The 21,133-nt window shown below is 37.9% G+C and overlaps 3 protein-coding genes and 1 long non-coding RNA gene across 4 annotated transcripts; 3 read left to right on the top strand and 1 right to left on the bottom strand.

Moving 5' to 3' along the window:
* Positions 1–2,007: 2,007 nt before the first annotated feature.
* Positions 2,008–10,556, top strand: LOC145204100 (uncharacterized). The gene is made up of 5 exons (XM_080076527.1): positions 2,008–2,425; positions 2,503–2,621; positions 2,834–4,562; positions 7,148–7,295; positions 7,857–10,556. Exons 1-5 carry the CDS (start codon positions 2,148–2,150, stop codon positions 8,430–8,432), a joined length of 2,850 nt encoding a protein of 949 aa, XP_079932653.1. The 5' UTR covers positions 2,008–2,147; the 3' UTR covers positions 8,433–10,556.
* Positions 10,557–10,868: 312 nt separating this feature from the next.
* Positions 10,869–11,690, bottom strand: LOC145204105 (uncharacterized). The gene is made up of 2 exons (XR_013853452.1): positions 11,387–11,690; positions 10,869–11,276 (listed from the first exon to the last, which is right to left on the bottom strand). It is a non-coding gene; the product is annotated as an uncharacterized LOC145204105 (long non-coding RNA).
* An 866-nt stretch (positions 11,691–12,556) lies between these two features.
* On the top strand, positions 12,557–14,340 carry LOC145204103 (uncharacterized). The gene is made up of 4 exons (XM_080076531.1): positions 12,557–13,045; positions 13,300–13,451; positions 13,587–13,624; positions 13,700–14,340. The coding sequence occupies exons 1-4, from the start codon at positions 12,940–12,942 to the stop codon at positions 13,911–13,913; spliced, it is 510 nt and encodes a 169-aa protein (XP_079932657.1). The 5' UTR covers positions 12,557–12,939; the 3' UTR covers positions 13,914–14,340.
* Positions 14,341–14,406: 66 nt separating this feature from the next.
* Positions 14,407–20,300, top strand: LOC145204102 (uncharacterized). Its single transcript, XM_080076530.1, has 8 exons — positions 14,407–14,570; positions 16,987–17,259; positions 17,579–17,690; positions 18,212–18,406; positions 18,961–19,066; positions 19,293–19,447; positions 19,808–19,977; positions 20,236–20,300. The coding sequence occupies exons 3-8, from the start codon at positions 17,663–17,665 to the stop codon at positions 20,269–20,271; spliced, it is 690 nt and encodes a 229-aa protein (XP_079932656.1). The 5' UTR covers positions 14,407–14,570; positions 16,987–17,259; positions 17,579–17,662; the 3' UTR covers positions 20,272–20,300.
* Positions 20,301–21,133: the final 833 nt, after the last annotated feature.

Genomic DNA, 21,133 nt, shown 5'->3' with positions numbered 1-21,133 from the left:
TTATATAACCAAGTTTATCATCAACGTAATTATACACGACAAGCTTAAAATGATCTTTCTTGTATAGAGGACAGGTAGCTAGTGACGCGTTACATAATGAGGGCTTAGATAATATAAATTAATTCCCAGGAGTCCTCTGCCAGGTTTTAACTTATAGCACGTGTCAGGCGTCTCTGCCGTGCTACATTGGTCCTCCTGGTCCCATGAGAGAAAAGTCAGCCCACGACTTTAGCACCTGCAGCGAGCAAAGTGATATCCTTGGTCAAATTAACATATCACAGGGTGTGGTGCTGTCATTTTTCGTTTCACAACTAGTTTATCATTTACAGTAGCCGTGGTCCTGTTTCCTAAACCAAGAGAAGCATTTTGTAGAATTTGTGAAACAGGTCGAGACAGTTGTGTTTTTCTCTTTGAGAAAAAAGAAAATCAGCAGTTTTTAAACTAGTGTTTTAAAACACTTTAAAGGGAATAATTCAGTTTGCATTAGAAGAAAAGTTGTATTTAGGAAAATGCAACGCATTTTTTAGTGTTTTTTTGTTTCTTCGTCGATTTTTGTAATGGTCTCGAAATTTGGTTGGATAATTTACCGAAACATACGGTTGTTATCAAAACGTTCATTGCACAATCATACTGTCATTTGATGTTTGACAAGAACAACAGTCTTACAATCCGGTTGTTTGCTTAGAAAGACAACAGCATGGTGATATAACGTTAAACAATGCATTCACTGTTGCACTGTTCTGGCTTTAGTCTCGTTTTGTTTTTGTTTTGGTTTACTTGGGGCAATTCTGTTGTTTTCTGTTTCGTCGATAAGTGATTGCTTCTTCCGAGCACTGTTGATGTTTCACCGGGGCCTGAGCACGATGTGTTGGCATGGAAATTCCGCGCAATGTAAATAAGTTTACTAGTAAGGATATTTTCCACCGTCTAAAGTCCAAAACAACGTTTCTGAAGCTTTTTTTGACGCTTCTTCATTGAAATAAATATAGAAAAAAGTCACATATTTACTTTAAGGATCGTACAAATTAGATTTTTTGATGTCTTTTGGCAAACTGTGTTGGAAAACATATGCTGTACTGCACATCAAAACGAATTTGCATTATGTACATATGATGATTTTAATTCAATAGAAAGCGAAATGCTGCATTTGTATAAACGGGTTTTCCACCGTTTTGGCTCGGAATAAAAAATATGTTGTTGACAAGAGAAATATTTTTAAGTTTGTAGAGCTCTTCTGGCAAATGTAATTTTATTCCGACGTTTCGACGTCCTATACAGAAATACTTTTATTAGCGTATATTCTGAGGAATATAATGATCCTAAAAACGTAAAGTTACATCGCTAAAAGGCTTTTGGAACAGATTTCTGTGTATTGTTATGAAGCGTATATTGAGGTATCAAACACGGCATTTAATTGTCGGTTATTGATACGCACAATAGATAAAACCTGTTATCAGGTATTGAGTGCACCTATTTTCAAACCCGAACCTATTCTAACTGTTAATGTATTATGCGCCAAGTAGAGCTGTATTGTTAAATCCTATTGTCGCCAATAGGTCATTCGCTATGTTAATCGTATCTACAGACCAGTGTGAAGCAAAGGTCGGTAGGGCATTAGATCAACCTTAACCTGCTGCTGTCATTGTAACAAACATGAGTATAGTGTGGCAGCCAGCATAGTTCAAAAAGTTTTCTTTTTGCTCAACCGGCAAATATGTATTACTCATCCGACGTTTCAACGTCTCATTTGGATCATCGCTACTAGCTTGGTGGTTAAGTGTTTTCTGTAAACCTCGTTATCATCTGAGGGTTTTTAACGTAACTGATTTGTTGTATAGTTTCTGCAATGTATTTAGTTCCTTGGAAAATTGATTCAATTATGTTAAAGTGTTCATGATATGATAGAACAGACCTGTACAAGTAGGCTCAAGCAAGAGGTTTTGTTTTTGATGACATGTAGTAACAGGCGAAAAGTTGTGTTCACTTTTTAAGCTTTAATCTTTCGATGTATAAACCTATATTCTCTTGCACAGATCATCAAAGAGCCTTGCACGTAGTTTATGTGATATGCATAGTGCTCCTTCTCGCCATCTAGCGGTGCATCCCCAAGGCCGGATGTCGGACGCCGGGCTCCCATCTCCAGCTCAATGATACAAAAGCGCCAACACGAGGTAGCGCCAACAACCACTAGGACTATAAACCTCCTGCCTCTTGCACAGAAGGCCAACCACAGCGAGTGCAACGGCCAGGATTTGACTTCACTTATTAGGGACGTACTTCAAAGTTTAGCACAGCAAGCAAATCCGGATTTACGGCAAAACGACCACATCCAGCGATTAGTTTCAAAGCGACCTGCCTCCTTTGGTCAAAATAAGGACGTGCAGTCAAATACGGATTTCATTTGCGAAAGAAAACGAAAAATTCAGTAAGTTTTACACTATTCAATATTATAACTTTACTTTTATACATAAGAGGCAAGGCTATATATCACATGGTTTTCAGGTCCAACTTGCAAGAAACAGAAAACAAACGTCAACGGTTAACCGAAACTACGAAAGATACAGACTGCGAACGAACTTCTAATCTTTTGTTGCAATCTGGAGCGGGAAGCGTTTTTACAGGTGGGGTCAAACATATATTTTGTTTGAGCATTGTTTAAGGTTATACATTTAAACGAAAAACTTCCAAGATAACTTTTTCCCTGTTCCTCTCAATTTGAAACATTTGAGTCAGATAATAATTGTTTGCTTTTATTGAAACTGCTGTTAATTCCATATTACCTATTTGAGTTTAGTTGTTTATTTGATAGCCAAATATTTTTGTCGTGTTTCAGCTAACGCAAACGAAAACAACGACAACTCAACGGTGGTGTCATCAGTAGGAGATTGTGACCTAATAACTAAAAACGAAGAAGATTCAATAACGTCGGGACTTGAAGAAGAGGATCCAAATAGCACAGAGATTTTCACAAAGCGCAGTGGAAGAAGACTTAGCTACAACACGAATCCTCTTTCCTCCCTCCAGGAGATCTCCAAACTCCCGGCTTTTCCCGATACCGAAACTCCAACATCAAACTGTGTCCAAAACCTGGATTCCAACAAGAAACTACATCTCTTTGAAGACTTCAACACGTTTTCCACCACAATAACAAAAATCGCGCCGGTTTCGCGGGTTTCGCGTGTTCATTGTTCCACTGTCAACCCCAGCTCCTGGACAAAATCCACTCTAAAACCAACCAGGTCTGACCCAGGACTGTACAGGCGTGCTCAGCGTGGGATTGATTCACAAAGGAGCTTTCTTCCCAGAACCACGAAGGTCGAAAATCTGTCTCCTCTTCAGGGTTACAACTTTGGCGATTTTACGGACAACAGCGATTACTTGGCCTTAAATAGGAACACGAATGCGACCACTAGCGAGCGACCTTTGTATTTAAGAAGAAGACTAAAGCACACTGGACTGGACGAACTGGTCTGCGAACCGCGATCCTGCGACTTATTGGTCGCAAAACACACAGACACGGGTCTCTTGAAGCTGCAAGTTGCTCGTCACAAGTCTACCTCATCCAGCAAGCCGACGTCGTCGACGACTTGCGCTGCTAAAAACAAGTCACTACAGTCAGCGCGAAAACAAACGACGCGAATTTGCGATTGTTCGTCGCCACTGTTTCACACCAAAACCTGTGACGCGTTATATACGTCACAGCAGGTGCCGAGGACTGTGACGTTGCCGTTACGTCAGAGGAGAGGCGCTCAAAAGGAGACCGCTTCGGGCAGACTCAACCATCAGCAAAAGGAAGCACAGACTGAGAGTAGCACTTTTGATCAAGACATAGCGGCAAGTGTCCGTTGTCTCTGTAGGATCGAAGAGCGTTGTCCGGCTTGTCAATCAAAACGTGAACAGCAGAATCGAAGTCCATCGCAAACGGAGGAGTCGACTGCGTTGATCACGCCAAGCGGACCTCGGACTGTGGAACGAAGACACCTGAACGTGTTTAAACGATCAAATTCGTGTGGACGAACACAAGATCAGTTGCAAGGTCATCTCGGCTTCAGCAAGGATCTTTCGAAGCAGCGATCGTTTTCCAACAACCACAAGTGCTTTGACGAGCAAGATCTCTCAAAGAACCCTAGGAGAAAACCTCATCACTGTTGCGATCCGTTTTGTCTTCTCTTCGGAGGAACAAGCTCTCTTCCCTCGTCTAATCCCTCGATTGTTTTCAGCAAGCTTTTGTACGCCGCACAAGCAGCGTCACCGAAAAACAGAAACCTGGGTATAATCACCCCCGATCAAACTGACATGGGATGTTTCCACAGCGTCTCCAACAAGTCCAAAGTGGGCCCATGCCGTACTAACATACACAGTGATGTACAGGCCACCATCGATCAATCGCCGACTGTGATAGAAGAATATTCCCCGATTGTTCTCCGGTACAGGACGCCTTATTTCCGCGCCAACGCCCAGGTCATCATGCCCCCGATTCGACGAAAGGAGACTTGGACTGTAGGATGGATCCAGGCTTGTGACTACATGAAATTTATCAACCAATACGGGAATCTTGGATGGTAAGTTACCCGACGCTCAATTTTGTTTATTATACCTTTATGGCCAACTTTACTATTTAAACATTAGAGCTAAGTTACACCAATCGTCGTTACCTGTTATAAACTCGTTTACTCTTTCGAACTATTATCAAATTCGATATAAGACCCAATGTTTTTGGGTAAATTTTTTCAACAACTAGCAACCTAAATTCCTGATTCAAACGCCATATGCTACCATATATGAGGCACCCTTAATAGCAGCAGTTACATTTGGTGGCAGCTTGAAGCAATTATTATGCACGTATGGGCAGCCTGTCACAAGGGAGTTATAACGCATGGAAGTATCGACCATTTTGTGAATATTCTAATCAGTGGTGTCACCCAATACCGCCATAAATTGTCACAAATGCCTCCCCTTGATAAAGCGTGCGTACGGTTAGCACGTTTTGCATGAACCGGTGCCTATTATAAACTCATTTAGATATGTAGATTATCTGTCCCACAAAAATATGTATTTCTATGGCACTTGAAGACTTGTGGTTGAATAGAGCTGATTTGAGGTTTAAACTTTATCGCACCAAGTAGATTATGTATCTTTTCCCTTCATAATTGTTTCTGCTGATCAGCTAAGATGAACATAAATTCATAACTGGGATCAGCCCCGAAGCGTGTATACACACCAGCAAATACGGCATGTTGATTAGAGTGTTTGTTATTTCTTTTGCCATGAGCTACTTTAAGTTGGCTTTATGTTTACAAGAGACCCCAGTTAACCTCTGTTACGCTGACGAATATACGAAAGCAGTTTGTCACTTGTTGTTTGCTGTTGCTGGTTTCGCTGTTGATGACCATTTTGAGGGGGCGGGCCGGAAGTGATGATTTCCACGCAAACAATCGCATCGTTGTTGCGTCACAGTCACTGTTCAAAAGTTTTTAGACGCGCAGCTGTTTGCAAATAGCTAAACGCGCTGTGACGTCATAAACCACTTTCCTATTGCTTCATTGCCACATTTTATGTCAAAAACTGTTTGGTTAAAATGCGTTTCAAGCCATTGCATTTGCATTAGGGCAGAAGAGGTTATTAAGTGATAAAAGTTTCCTTAATTTTTGATGTAAAGGTCAGATTCAGCGAATATGCGTTTTACCCAAAACCACAACAAATTTAACCTGGTAATAACCGCAGTGCAAAAGAACTATTATGAATTGATCCTTTATAAACGCTTGCCCCCTTGTTAAGTTCAGAAGGGTGACAGGCAAATGTGAACAAAGAAATATTGGTTATATTTGTTGCAGTGAACAATAAATACAAAGCAACCCAAAATCCGAACGTGATAAGAGGTCGTGTTGTTCAACTTCCGAAAAGGAAGTAACTGAACGTGGTAAAGCTTTAAAAACTGACAAAATGGCGCCTCGCAGTTATTTTATGTCATTTATGGTCACAAATTTTTGTGTTGGTACAAAACAATTGCTTAAAAAACGATTGTGGAAATGTCGTATTGGTACATGTAACGTTTTTTAAAGTGTGGAAGCTAGATTATATGTATGTGACTGTGAGACTATTGTCATTTACCTAAAAAGTAGTTATCCCAGATATTTTAAACAGCAATGTGACTTGAAAGGCAACCACTTTGAAAGTTTCCCCTAAACTACTAATAACAAGCTTCTTTTCGAAGCTATGTGGTGCAACTGTGCATTACATTTGCAGGTGGTCGTATACTTTACTACTCCAGCACAGGGCGGGGAGCATTTGACAGTATCCGGCATAATTTTACAACAATGTGGGCCAATTTGCACACACCGGTTTAAACACAACAGTTTGGACATTGTCCTTGTTGTCAATCATTCGAATGGAAACAACCTATTGATCCAATTGCACAATATGAACATTTGTCGTCTATTCTTTCTGTCCACCAGAATTGTTACCAACACTGTTATCGAGCTTTAAACGACAACTAATTAGTCACACAGGAGCGCGTATAACATCCCTTTAATTGTTTGGTGTTTACATACATCCAGTTCAACAAGGCAGTAGGTATCTGTTTTGTCGATGTGTGTTCTGTGCAGGGTTATTGGTTTTGTTGCATTCGTGTCAGCCACCATATTAATCTGTAGTGTTACATGGGACGCCATTAGGTCCCGAACAAAAACCGCTAAAACAGGTACGACCAAGGCCTTCACAATGCGATTGTTGAGCAGTATAATGGACCTTTCACATGTTTGGGTATTTTGTTCGCTTTTGCACCACGATTGTCTGTAGTTTTGTTCTCCGGACATTAATACAGACATCTGTTGACCTCTTTGTAATTGAACATACACGAAAAATGGTGCCTACAGTCCATGGTGTTTCAATAAAACTGCACCAAGGGTTTGCCAAAAGCCGGAAAATCTAAGGGGTTTGGTGTGCTTGTGAAATCTTGTAATAATGCTGTACTAAAGTGGATTTGCTGAACTTAGTAAACGTTGCAACTACATTCACAACGATAAAGCTGCAGAAGCAAAAGCCCAGCCATGTGCATTCGACCTTTGCGGTTTAAGTTTTGTTCCTTTGTCGTTTAATCAAGAACTTCCCTATCTCACTTGTCATCCACATCTCTTTCATCTTTCAGCTCAAGCTGGGAAATTCCAGCGCTTAAATCAGGAAGGATTCCAGCAGTAAGCGACAGCGACGGAGTTTCATATCCCTGGTACGGCAACACCACCGAGATTGCCACCATCGTCGGTCCCACAGATTCATATAGAAGCATGAATTTGACGGTAAGTCTCCGCTATGTTGATTGTTAGTGCAACTGCGCCCCCCTACGGAATGTTTTAATTTCAGTTGGAAGATGCCCGTTTTATTAGATTATGTTTTCAAGAGAAAATATTTTTTTTTTAATTCTTGAGATGCCTAAAAAGATGGAGATACCTTGCCTTGTATAAAGATTATTTGAAACCAAACCTCAGGTGCCTAGCAATACACCAAACTGTTGGACTGTACATCACACGACGCTTGTATGAATACACAAACTAAAGTTAAACAAAAAACTGCTTTTTGTTGAAAATACTCAATCTTGTCTTTTCTGCTTTTGAATTAAGGGGAAATGGTTAATTTGAAGCGCGGTTCAAATAGTTTGAAAGACGTTAGAATCATTTTGTCCATTAATAATGGCAATGTAATACGCCTGTAATAGAAAGTAATCATCACATGCAGGATTTTGAGCTGTTTTGTTTTCGACAAAGTTACTTTTTCACCTAGTGTTCCTAAATTTAATTAACTAAATCAGAACATTTAAACAGTTTGAAAGCGGCATTTCATAGTTTTATTTTCATTTGCAGATGAACGACAACTTTTATCCTTCTGTAACGTGGGATATCCCAGTAAGCGAGGGAACAAGTGCTCACCTCACAAGAATCGTCCGTGACCAGAGTTTTGTCACGTGGTTAGCCGCCATCAACGAAACCACTAAAGAGATAATTGTGCTTAAAACTGTGCGATGGAAATTCTACCTTGAAATTGACATCGATCCCACGCGAGAACTCGGAAGTAGATCCCGTATTGTTGCTCCTCGCATCCAGAAGCAACCTCTCATCACCAACGGTCCTTGCGAGAAGAGCTTTTTCAACAGCCCTGTGAAAAATCGCCGTCGTGGCATGGACAATAACAGCAACAGCAATTATATCGGACAAATACCCATTAGCGCCCTCGTGCGTCCTAGCGCCAACAACGCACAAACCCTGATCTGGCGCCCGACTGAAACTACACCCATTATTGTTGTCCCTGCTAAGGAGGAACATAAGGACACGAACGAGCTGATATTGTTTAATGGTTGTTCTGCCATGCACGGAAAGGAAACGAGAGTAAAGGAAATTTCAAAACAAGAAATGTTGCAGTTCCAGCAAGCAGCAAGGTGACCGTAGTTGGCGCATGCGCATTACGCTTTCACGCAACTGGGATCCGCTAGTGGCGCTGTAGCAGATTAAACCCGTTTGCTTCAGAGCATGTGAGGTTCGCATGAGAAGAAAGAGGACGTAAACACTGGAAAGCATCACTATCCTGTTGTGCTTTCAATTGATTCGCTTTCAAAAATTATTTTGTCACATAAATTTGATTTCCTTTAAGGCTTGCATTTTACTTTACCACGCTTGTCGATGAGGACTTTTTGTTTGTTTCGATATTTCTAATAGCACAAAAACATCAGACTCAAACATAGGCAAATTTGGTATTTGACAGCACCCTTCCAAAAGAAAAAAACTTTCTCTAGCGCTACCCCTGCCACAATCCATATCTTCAAGCGTTAAACGCAAAACCTATCGCCACGTGCGCGCCCGAGTTCCTTTGAAATCGCGTGCACTTATTTATTTATTGCTTTCCGACATTTATACTTTACATTTTACGTTTCCGGTGTGCATCGTTTTTTTTTCTTTCAATATTCACCTTTTGGGATGTCTAAGATTTTAACCTACCCTAACATAAACCCGAAAAAAAATCTTCAAATCCCGTCACTATTGTTTGCTGTCGCACTATCAATTTGCACTACCGCCTTCATTCAGCGAAACAGCGCTATACTGTGACGTAAAAATAATTCTGTTTAACCCACTTGGTGGCGCCAATTAACCCATTTTGTCATTCGCCAGTTCACCTATACATTAAACCTTGGCTAAAACTCTGTTAACAAATCGGGTCATAGCTAACAAGCTAATTCAGTTGTATTTTTTCGTCATGTAAAGTAATGGCACACCATAAATGCTTCAAATGCTACAATAAGATCAACCTCTCATCACGATCAACTATCACTGTGCAATTACGGGAACACACCGCAGTTCTCGCTTGACTGTGTTTTTGTGCAAATAGCTTCAAATGTTGGTATGCTTCTTCAATCCTTAGTTTCTCACTCTTACCCGCTTCTTGCCCATGTTTCTTTTTCGTTTTCGTTTTTTTTCTTTATCTTCCGTTTTTAGCAAAGGTCAAATGCTGGCTGTCAAGGACCCAAAACAAATTCACCCAAAATCGCAAACCATATAAGTGTAGTTCGCATTATTTACTTAAAGAAGAAAGCTATTTACTTTTGTTTTCTTTTGGACATACTTTATAAAACAAAGTCCTTATATCATTAAGTTAGACAATTGTAAACAGTTACCATGGCACCATTGCACCCTACAAACTACTGTCTACCTAAATTAACGCGTATAACACACAAAAACTCTTTTGGCACAAGGTTTTTAAAATTTGATCACCTCATACGCATTTGACCTTTCGAATTGATATATCAGTGTTTATTGTGCAAAAGCACATTGTCTTTCTACACCCACGTCAATTTTTAAAACGCTGACTCAGAAATCGATGACTTAACACTTTTGCATCTCATGCGTACTCGGGCTTTAACACAAAGGCTTTATTATTGCAGTAACTTTTTTTGCAATGCAAATCTGAAGCACAAATTCGCATGAATTGTTTTGACAATCCCTCCAACTTGTCCTGTGTTGTTCTTTACGTCTTTAGTGAATATATTTCTCGGCTGCCCTACGGTATTTTCTAAACTGAAATTTTTTTCTGAAACATTTATGATTTCTATGTGCAGGCAAAAACGTCAACGCAGCAGCGGTGAGTGCTCGCACTAAGCGGCGCTAAAGAGCTGGAAAACCATCACAGTCTTGTATTCAACGGTTTTTCTGTCAATAACTATAAAAGCATCTTTGAAAAAAAACTTTCCCATTCGGTTGTTCCCCGTTCACATCAAGTTCCGAATATGTGTTTGTCTAAATGACGTCAGATATGTTAGTTACATGCATGACGTCAGGATGACGTCACAGTGATGACGTTGTTTCAGTCATTGTGTGTGGCGACTTTTACCCCATTAGACAATTTTTCTTATTGCTGTCGTTCGTTTTAAACCGCGTTTTTGTTAATGCCCCTTGTTACCTGGCTGTTGTCATTATATTTATTACACTTCTTTTCTTTTTTTGCTGTCGATCGCGTTTTCAATAGTTTTATCAACGTTGAGATTATTATCCGGAATAAAATACAGATTGCAAGCGTTTTGAGCATCGTATGACGTAAGCACGAAAGTTTATCAAATATTCTGTTTGTGCAGTGCTCATAAGTTATATCACATTGCCCACCAGAGGGCCGCCAAGAGTTAAGGAATATGCATAACACGTCAAGCATTTGATGGTATTCCATTTAATTGAACGTAACTGTAAACTGGTTTGGGAGTCTAATTACTATGCTTGTTTGTTTTTTATGTTATCTCTACTTTATTTATCTCTTTTTAGCCGTAGCTGTTTTACCATTATCTCGTGTTTAGTAAATATATATATGTCCGCTAAAAAGTGTCGCAAAAATCGAGCTGAAATCGGCCACTGGTTTAACTTAACTTGCCACAAATACAAAACACTTACAATTGACAAAAAAAGACAACAAAGTTTCATTGAAGTGCCGATAAAAATATAAGTGTAAAACCAATGGTTAATAACTCATAGCATCAAATATATCATAGTGTACAACAATTTTACAGCTGCATCCCTACAATATTACACATTGTAATGGGTTTAACAATACCAATGAAGTAGGACATTTTTATGTGCACAAAGTTAATTCACACGACAGCATTTCCATCGCAGTACGTATTATAGCCCGGTCGGTCAATCCAAGACTTCGTCAGAGACGCTCGCGAACTTCGCTTGTTCTCTATCACCACCGCGTGGCCATCAAATGTTTTGTCGGATGATGGCAAAGACACATCTACCAATCGAAATCTGAAAATAACATTCGAAATGTCATGCTTATTAAATCGCATTTAAATTTCTTTAAATCTTTCCAGTCAATGTTAAAAATCCGTTTAATTAATGTTATACAGTCTCCTTGCCTGGCCATAAGAAGATATATCGCAAAGACTAGAAATGCTGCTATCGTCACCACGACTGGCACCCAGTATATACCGACTGGGTTTTGCAAATCTGAAGCGTTGTGAATATCTGTAGAGTTGGTCTTCATCGCGTAATAAATTTAATCCAGCAACTTAGACAACACCATGGATAAAATACTTTAAATATCTAACCTACAGATTAAATATAAGAATAGACAATCGCCCCAGGCAATAAGAGCAGCACTTTGTCAAAAGATACCTTTGCTATACCTAAGTCAAAACGTTTTTTTTTTAATACCTTTTACATTATTTATTTTTTTAATTTTTTTTTCTAATAGTTTGTGTGTTTCGCTTTGTATTTAAAAGTTAATTTAGTTTAGAGGTAACTTGTTAAAAGTTATTTGCCTGTATTTCATAACTATTGACCCCAGGTTCATAAAAACTCGATTCAACTCACAATGCATGTAAACATTTAAACGAAATTGATCCGTTTTCTAGCTTCACATATCGACCTGTTCAGTTATATGAAAACAAAAAGCTATGAAATCTTAAATCAAAGCGCAGATAGACTTGAAGAAAATAATACCGCCTCTGCAGACCTTTTAAATTAACTTTTGTGAGCACAACCGACAGATTTAGTGATATGTTAGCAAACCGAGTCAAAAAACCTCACTTGAAATCGTGACTGCAAACTATTAGCTGATCGTGACAACTCATTTGCCCTGTTTGCAATCATCTTGCATGCATTTTTAGGTAAAACATATACCATACATTATACCTACCTAGTTGTAAATTGCATTTCGTAACAATATAATGCTATGAGTGCTATGTTGTTATCGACACAACTGATTGAGAACGACAACATGCCTTCTAAAGCCATCTACTGCTGTACACTGGCAGGCGGCCGAATGACCCATGGGCACAGGTTCGATTAAAATGCAGCAAAAACAGCGACCTGCAAATACAACGGAAACCATTTGAAGTGTTTTGTGAGAATTTTGTATCACATTGTAGATTTATTTTGAAACTTCCGACTTTTGTGTTGAATTATTCTACTTTGTGTTTTGGCTACCGCACTGAAGTAATTACTCCGCAATAACCACTCATGCATTACTAATTAAAAAGTGCCCCAGGTCGTTTTTGAAATAGCAAAGACGCCTACAACCTGCACAAGTACACGGGAGAAAAAAGTAGAGCACTGCCGATGTAATCGCTTAACGCCAGCAAACGGGCAAGCACGGAAATCACCTGTTAATGCGATGTTCTTCGCTGAGATATCGGATTAATTGTCACATTTGATTGCAGAATGAAATGCTTTCAAGCCTAAAGCTATTTTGGACTCATTGTATTATATGCTGTGAAAGCTGCATGTTTCAGAATCCGTCGAAATTTGCAGTTTTGAGACTGGAACAGTTGTGATGGCATTAATGTTAACCAGAAAGTAATCAGAAAAACCCTGCAAAAAGATTGATGCAACCCAGTACAGTAGGTTGAACATTTCAAGGAAAGATTATATCGCTTAGTACCAAAGATTTTTTAGTAAAGTCAAAGTCATGACTGATGATGACGTCACGACCACAACTGGACATAGACTGGTGTTTAGCGGGGAACTCCCTGTTTACAATCTGTTTGCTTTCTGGAGGGTTGAATCAATTCAAGGTGAGATGGCGATTCTCGTAAAACTTAAAGCTGGAATCTCCAAGTCCGTTGCTTGTCGATAAAGACCTATGAGACTTACAGCAATGGATGTAAGTTCAGAAAAAACAAAAGACTTAAAGATGAACGACTAAATGTTTTTTTTCTGAACTTACATCCAATGCAAGATGGCTTTTAAAAATGCACAAAGTCTTTCATGTACGACTCTGTAATGCCAGGTGAAACAAACTCAAAACAAAATATTCGTTTGTGTCTAGATCTGATTATATCGTGCCTGGCGTTATTCTGTTTTGGACTTGGTCACGAATATTTGAAGAGTTTGCAAGTGCGCTTCGCCGCACAGGATTTATGTCGTCTACCGCCCCGGACCAGAACACTGAACAAAGAACCAAACGATTCACAAAGCGAAGTATAGCATCCTATATAGTTCATTAAATAATTGTATTGAGATTGATAACGTACTTTTAATTTAAAACTGAGGCAATTAATTTATCATATTCTTATAACATCGATAATTGTTGTTGTTTGCTGTTGTTATTTTCAGGAGGAAACAAAGCAAAAGCAAAAAGACAACCACACCAAGTGAGCAATTGGTCGTATTGTAAATGTTTAAATATCGCAATTTATAACTTTGGATAATATATTTCATCTTCGCAGCATTTGCCGAAGATTCTTTGACACAGCAACGCACGTGACTCTCTTGTTGTGGTCCTATCTTCTGATGCTTTCTGCCATGACCTTTAACCCCTGGATATTTGCCAGTTCGGTGGGTGGATGTGGGATAGGTTATTTGCTCTTTCATCGGATGCCCGCAACGCAAATCGTTCGACAAAACACCAAAGAGAAAAGATCGAATCGCGACGAAGGATGAACAGCGCCATTTTGTGGACCTATAGTATCGACGTTGTTTGTTTTATTCCTAACACAATATTATGGCTGTTCTTTGTTTGCAAAAGCAATTGACCATAATTTAAACTGCAGTTAACGGATTAGGTTTGAGAAAGTTGCCCAACAGTGCTTTTGATAAAATGTCGTTGACAGTAGAATTTGCCAAACTTGTGCTTTGTTCCACTTAAATGCCTTTTGGTTGTTTAAAACAGCTTTCCTATGAAAATTTGTTTAGCTTTTGCCTATTTTGCACCACTTCACTTACAGTTGCTTATTTGTTTTTACTTCGTATAATCGCAAACTTATTGAACATGCATATAACAGTGGAAAAGAATATGCCAATGAATTTTAACATAATCTTACGATAAAAAATGTTCTTGTAATAACACACTTTAAATATGTGAACTTAACTTTAAATCAGTGGGGTCATTTCTTGCGGATTATGCCAAAGAAAATCAAATTACACCAACTGCAAGTTTTATCTGCAGACAAATCAACAACCACGATCAACATTCGAACCAGTTCACATTTGGCCTGAGGGAAAATGTAAAAATAAGGAGAATAGGGGCATTTGTTTAATGTTGCAAATAAATTAGAGTTCCGGCACTTGCGAGGCACCTACCATAGAAGGACAACAGCGGTGACTATTTTGTGTTTACTACCTTTTGACCTTTTTGATAAGTGGTACGAACACATTTGAATTAACAAGTGATCAGAGCAATAGTTGCTCCTTGTGTAAAAACTGCTTTTTATTGATTGTTGGTTGTGACAAAACCTTTGAGTTTTTATTTCTTTACGCTTGATACACACATGTTATACTTCTAAAAATGTCTATTACTGATCAAAAATTACCTCATTGTAATTCTGCGAAAGGACAGCGTAAAAACCAACAAAAATATTATTATTACATAACAGCGTAAAACAACACGTACCGAAACAGGCTAAATTTTAACTTAATTAAATGTACTCCCAAACAGTGAATGCTTTAGTTAACTATATAGGATAAAATTGACTCTCTGTTACAAACTCCTTATCCTAAGTAAGGATAAAAAGTGTAATCAAGACTTTAAGCAGCAGATTTAAATCATGGTATCTATGCATGAAAAGATCCAGCCTGTGCAAAATCAATCTTCGCGATAACATGATTTTTGAGTAGTACGTTCCGCGGTGTTAATTACAAGTTGTGCTCCTGTGGCAGCTATGGTTTTCAAGATAATCCGTAATGTCATATTCAACATCATCTTTCAAAACGACAACTGATTTCAGAAGTTCTCACCCCATATTAAAGCATAGAATCAAAGAAATGCACATGAAAGAAGAAAGAAAAACGACATTGTTTGCAAAACAAAATCATCCTTTTTATCTGTTACCACCTTATCAAATAAGTATCGATAGTGTTGGTAACAATCGTCATATTTCGAATCAAATTATAACTTATCAACACTGCTGCTGACATTAATTGTGCTTGGCAGATTTTTCCAGAAACAAAAATGTTTTCGATATTGGTTGCAACATCAACAAATCAGGTACTTCCACTGCAATATCAAGTGATGAAGCATTATTCAAAAGTGTTAAAAAATTAAAACTAATGTTTAACGGTTACATCAAAGCGTGGAGTCGTTTTGCGAGAAGTTGACACCACAGGCACTAAGCGCTTTTATGACACGCAATTTGCGCGATTGGCCTCAATCATGCAGTTAAAGCAAAGTAGTTTTGTTGTGGGCCTGTTGTGTTGCTGTTATAGTTCTAAATCAGTAACAGCAATACGATTTTAGGTGATGCGTTGGTGCCACTTTTTGCACCAACCAAAATGTATTTAGAACTTGGACAAATACGGTGGAAGGCATCAATGCAACGACAACCTGTTTTCATCTGTTTGCTGTTGTTGCTGTGACAAAGATTCCTGCAACGTTGCTGAATTATTTACAAGTAAATCTGATAATGTCTTTTAACACAAGCTTCAAATTAAAACACTTTAAGACAAAATATTACTGATTAATTTCGTAACACTCTCTAAGTATTGTTTCAACAAATAAAACGATGTATTTGATGTATTTTCCTTCAGCAAACAAGGTGTGAATATGTTCATGTAGTTGCGTTTTTTAGTTAGTTTGCAATCGTTATAAATATGGGTTTTATTTTTGAAATACTCCTATTTTAGCACATGTCTTGCGATTCCGAAGGTAACAATTTTGGTGTGGAAATGTGATGTTACATTTGACACTTGCAATGTGACTTGGAAACCACAGCTACCGCAGGCGCCACCTGTCATAGAACAGGTGGGTTCAAATCCCACCGCAAGCTAGATTTTTATTCCATGCTTAGTCATAAGGGAATGCATGGAAACCCGGTGGCTACACTTACTTTGCTTTATAGTGATATGATTTGCAAAAAAGGTAATCAAATATATTTGGGCACAAAATATTTTCTAAGCTGGACTTATAATGTCTCAGCATTTTAACGCAAGCATCAAGAACTCAAGCACATATCTGTAGATATGATAACCATGATTATTACTGATTTTTTGATCAGATAGCATTAATGCAAACCAACTAAAATAATAGCCTATAAATTATTATGTAAACGATACATTCCCCTAAGGCAAGTCCTGTAATGTGCCTTTAAGCTAATCTATCGGTTCGGCTTTGTACTGCCACTTCGCGTTTAGCCAAATTCTACATTAGCATATAAGATAAACGTAGGTCAGAATCATTTGCATACAACAGCTAAACGTATCTGCAACACCTGAGTTTGCCAACTTGGCTAAGTACGTGCAATTACCTTTTCAGTGTGACAACGTTTGAGCTAAAATGTGAAGTTTGATTTGTCTCGTTTTCCTTACAGATTTTTTATTCTGTTCCGAAGGTAACTGTTTAACACCGAAATATCAAATGCCTGATGCAAACAAATAGCGGTAAATTAGAAAACTCTGAAATTAATGCGATATGCTTTATTTTCTAACAAGTCATTTGAGTTTGTATTTATTTGAGCTATTAAATTTTTTACCACAGATTATGTTGTTTTAAATAATCGTAGATATTTTGTTGCATTTTTAGGCTTGCATTGTTGGCAGTGTAAACAAGCCAGCAGTTTGCAAGAATGTCAACAAATTGGAAAATATGTTCAATGTCTATCACATCAGTTGAACATTATAACATTAAAAAAGATAACGTAAAATTTGTGGAAAACATCTTAAAACGCATAGCTAGTTGTGGAGACGTCCATCTGTTTCAGGACAGTTGTTTGACGGTTGTACGACGAGAAAAACAACGCGAAATTATGTGGAAAGGTCGTAAACAGCAACCGCATATAAAGACGATGAAAAACAGGTGAATACAGTGGCATAATCCGAAATAAAGAACATTGAAAAAACTGTAGGCCGCAAATTACATATATATGTGATATGTATCTCAGAATGTTTATGTTTCAGAAATAGTTTTTGTTTTTATCAGTTTTTTTTCAAATAAAATCGATGTTTAATAAGTTTATGATTTTATTACGCAAATACGATAAAACAGAAGATGTCTGAATTCAAAAAAGATGGATTCGATTTATATGAGTTGGTTTCAATAGAAACGACACTTTATGCAAGGTCGTTTTTCTATGGTATTAGAATATCAGTTATTATTTCGACATGTATTTTGGCAGAACTATCGTGGCCCTTTCAAATCCTGGCATCAATGTAATTACGACCGAAGTTCTTCATCATGTACATGCTGCTGCGATACTTCGATGTGTAACCAGCACAATGCGTGCAAAGGTACAAAATTTAACATATCAATTTATAAAACGCAATCATAAACTGCTGCTACCAGACAAAATATCAACCTTATGGGGCTCTTCTTGCAATTGTATTTTTATACCGACGTTTCAATTGTTATTGTTTTTGTTGCGCTGCGACGTGCTCGCGGTAAATTGTTTTTTCCTTTGTTTATCGTGCACAGTACTACGCGTTTTCCGTGTTACTTACCCTGATGAAGGCGACCTGTAGGACGTCTAAACGTCGGTGCAAAAATACAATTGTTAGAAGAGCTCATAAAGTTTCTATAAGGCATTTGAAAAAATGGACAAGAACACTTTAATCGTTTACCAAATAACGCTGAGTAATGAAAGAAAACTCTGTAAGGAACAAAATTACTTTGAATCTAATACTTTGTGCAGGCATAGTACCATTATATGTTTTTATATAAGTATTAATACAAAATCAAGATTAGCTTTTTTGTCATCTGATTACATTGTTAACACCATTTGCAGTGGATAATCGGAAAACAATTTTTTCAGCTATTATCCAGTGTCCCGTTGTTCCGCAAATTTTTCCAAGAGGCGAAGTGGAATGCAGCGATTCCAACAAGATAGGTTCAGTTTGCAACTTCTTCTGCAACGCTGATGGTTTCTCAATCCATCCTACACCGGAAAGTGGGATATGTGTGTGTATGTCCGACGGAAAGTGGAGTCAGCCAAAACAATGCTGCACAAGTAAGTGTTGGTACAGCTACTTACGCTACAGCTCACGTAAGGTGAATCTTTACTTAATACCGAGGCGCAAAGCATGAATTTTTTATTTAACAGTCAGATAGGGCAAGGTTATAAATCTTGGTAACTTGATCTAAGAATCTTTACCTGTTCTATTACCATTCTTGATTCTTTTTCGGTGAAATATATTTGTGTTCTTTATCAGACTGTCAACTGATTTTAACTTGAAAAAAACATTCCCCACATTGTGAGATAGCTATAGGGAAAGGGTTAAGATATAATTTTTTGAGGTTTCTTGTTTAAAACTAAGTTTTAAAGTTAGTTCGATTAAAAGTTTAGTTACAAAATCTCACCCCAACCCAAATAGCTCTAACCGTTAGTAAGTTTTCATAAATATCCTTGTAAATATGTATGTGCTTTTTGTGCGACCTATCAGCATTATAATAATTTCGGCTGATATAACTCTCCATTTGCCTAATGTTACTATCCGATTTTTTTAAAGGAAACGCAAACCACGTAAATACGCAATTATTGACTAAATCTGCTATTATTTTTAGAGCCATGTCCCCCATACGTACCGATTGATCTCATAGCATTGGTAACTGCTCAAAATCAGGAAGTTTTCAAATGGCATATTAATTTGGTGGTTGGATCTATACTGAGGTAAAATTGTGCAGAAAAATATCAAAGAAACATTTTTTTCGCAATTGTTACTTCTGTGTTTGCTTCTATGTTTTGTTTTCTTCAAATTAGCAGCTCAAAACAGGTATAAGTATTTGCTCTGTGGCGGTCATTATATACGTTCGTTAAATATATGTCAGTTGCATTGTCAGTGAAAAACATGTTAGTTTATGACTTCATTTTGTGTGTGAACCACTTTGATTTGCAGAACCTACAAGATGTCAAAAGACTCTATGAGAGTGATGCGAATTCCGTTCAGTGGTGATGTCGACACTAAAAATGAGATTTCATTCGAACAAACGGATAAATGGAACAACTCAGAATATTTTAAATCAATTTCCAAACAGAAGTTTGTTAAAACTGGTAAACGACAAAACTTGTTTTTGTAAGAGTAATTTACAAACCGAATTAACTGAACACATGCAACAGAGGAATGGATATACACTGATTATATTAGATAGCTATCAGATTAAATGAATTTTTATTTAACTTTTAAATTCCGTTACTCTGATGTACTTAAATTACCAGAAATTTAAAGTTGACTCGACGTTGACAAACATGTCCAAATTATTTACAGAAATACCAGTGTCCCATCACAACAGTTCTTAGTTTTGCAGATAGTGTTTTGTGGTCAATAGGTCAAAAAAGAGCTACATTTTAACTAGGTCCATAATTAGCTAATGAAATTAATTGTTGCCTTTAAAAGTTTTCGTTTTCTTTCAGATGGCGGACTAACAAACGTGGGCAAGTCTTTGTGGTATGCTGTGGAAATTTATAAAAATCATTCTAGATTGTCTCGGTATCATTTAGATGTGATCTTCTTGGCGACCGACAGTAATTCGGATGACGAAGTGCTGGCCCCTGCTCGGGTGCTTCGTAGTATGGGAGTCGCTGTAAGTATATGAACTGAAAAAGTTGTTGAACATGGATGTAAAATACTGCAAAGGGCTAAAAAGGACTAAGCCTTGCTGTAGTGTAGAGCATTGTGGAGAAATTACATCGGTTATTTTCACGCCAACCGAAAATGAAAAAAAAATCAACATACAGGGAACGTTTGCTTACTCTTATACATTTCCCAAATATTTTTTTACCGTGAAATGCGTGTAGTTTGCCAATGCGCATTAAAAAAAAACGATATGTTTTGTGTTCAGACTTTCGTTCAGTTTCTGCGACCGACAGACAGTTAGCAGTACAACATGACACAGCTGCTGGAGATTGCAGGAGCAGAGGAACGAGTTCTGATCGTAAACAAAGACGGAACTTTGATAGGAAAGAATCCAGCAACACTGCAATCTTACGTGTGTGAGCATATTTGTGATTTTTACTGAAGAAGATGTATTTTCAACAATGTGGTTTAAATTTGCAATGTGGTGTATACTAAAAATAAATATGAAAAATGCTGGCTACAAAACTGACGAAACTAAGAAGCCATGGTTTGAACAAATGCTTTTTGGCCACTGTGCCGCATCATACTAAACTACCGTAGAGAGAAGTGTGTTGCGAAACCATTAATGGTATAAAAGAGGCAATTAGTTGTAAACCAAAACTATTCTTTTGGTGGTGGCCGGTGGGATTCGAACTTGGGACCTTAGTTTTTCTCGAACAATATTTACTAATTAAAGTGGCAGCGCGGAGATTTGTGACGTCGTTCAATGCTTTAACTTTTAGGCAACTCAATTGTGAAGTACACGATTTATGGCTTCATATGTAACAAATTCTTGATGCGGTAAAGTATCAGCCAAAATTTGCCCCCTCTTGCAAAATTTTCTGCCGGCGCCCATGTGTGTATGTTTTATTATTTAACATAATCTTAAGAAGATTTTGCTTGTTATAAAACAATTTTAAATATTTGAACTCAGTTTCACATCCGTGGGGTCATTTCGTGCGAATAGCGCAAGTAATTTGAATACAAGTTTTATCTGTAGATAAATCTATTCTAACGGTCAGCATTCGATGTTTTTATCTACCCTGAGGGAATATGCTAAGTATAGAGGGTAAAGGGGCGTTGGTATAATTCTGCAAATGCATTTTAAAATTCCGACACTTGCG

This window comes from Phallusia mammillata, chromosome 8, assembly GCF_965637545.1.
Source record: "Phallusia mammillata chromosome 8, kaPhaMamm4.hap1.1, whole genome shotgun sequence".
NCBI classification, from domain to species: Eukaryota; Metazoa; Chordata; class Ascidiacea; order Phlebobranchia; family Ascidiidae; genus Phallusia; species Phallusia mammillata.
This window is presented reverse-complemented; position numbering and strand designations above follow the sequence as displayed.

Bases quoted from the DNA above. Each gene is read 5' to 3' on its own strand.
- LOC145204100 (XM_080076527.1), top strand. From the start codon at position 2,148: ATGATACAAAAGCGCCAACACGAGGTAGCGCCAACAACCACTAGGACT. The intron at 2,426-2,502 runs GTAAGTTTTACA...CATGGTTTTCAG, and splicing joins GAAAGAAAACGAAAAATTCA to GTCCAACTTGCAAGAAACAG. The intron at 4,563-7,147 runs GTAAGTTACCCG...TTCATCTTTCAG, and splicing joins CAATACGGGAATCTTGGATG to CTCAAGCTGGGAAATTCCAG.
- LOC145204102 (XM_080076530.1), top strand. From the start codon at position 17,663: ATGTGTAACCAGCACAATGCGTGCAAAG. The intron at 18,407-18,960 runs GTAAGTGTTGGT...TATTATTTTTAG, and splicing joins GCCAAAACAATGCTGCACAA to AGCCATGTCCCCCATACGTA. The intron at 19,978-20,235 runs GTAAGTATATGA...TTTTGTGTTCAG, and splicing joins TTCGTAGTATGGGAGTCGCT to ACTTTCGTTCAGTTTCTGCG.
- LOC145204103 (XM_080076531.1), top strand. From the start codon at position 12,940: ATGACTGATGATGACGTCACGACCACAACTGGACATAGACTGGTGTTT. The intron at 13,046-13,299 runs GTGAGATGGCGA...GTTTGTGTCTAG, and splicing joins GAGGGTTGAATCAATTCAAG to ATCTGATTATATCGTGCCTG. The intron at 13,452-13,586 runs GTATAGCATCCT...TGTTATTTTCAG, and splicing joins CAAACGATTCACAAAGCGAA to GAGGAAACAAAGCAAAAGCA.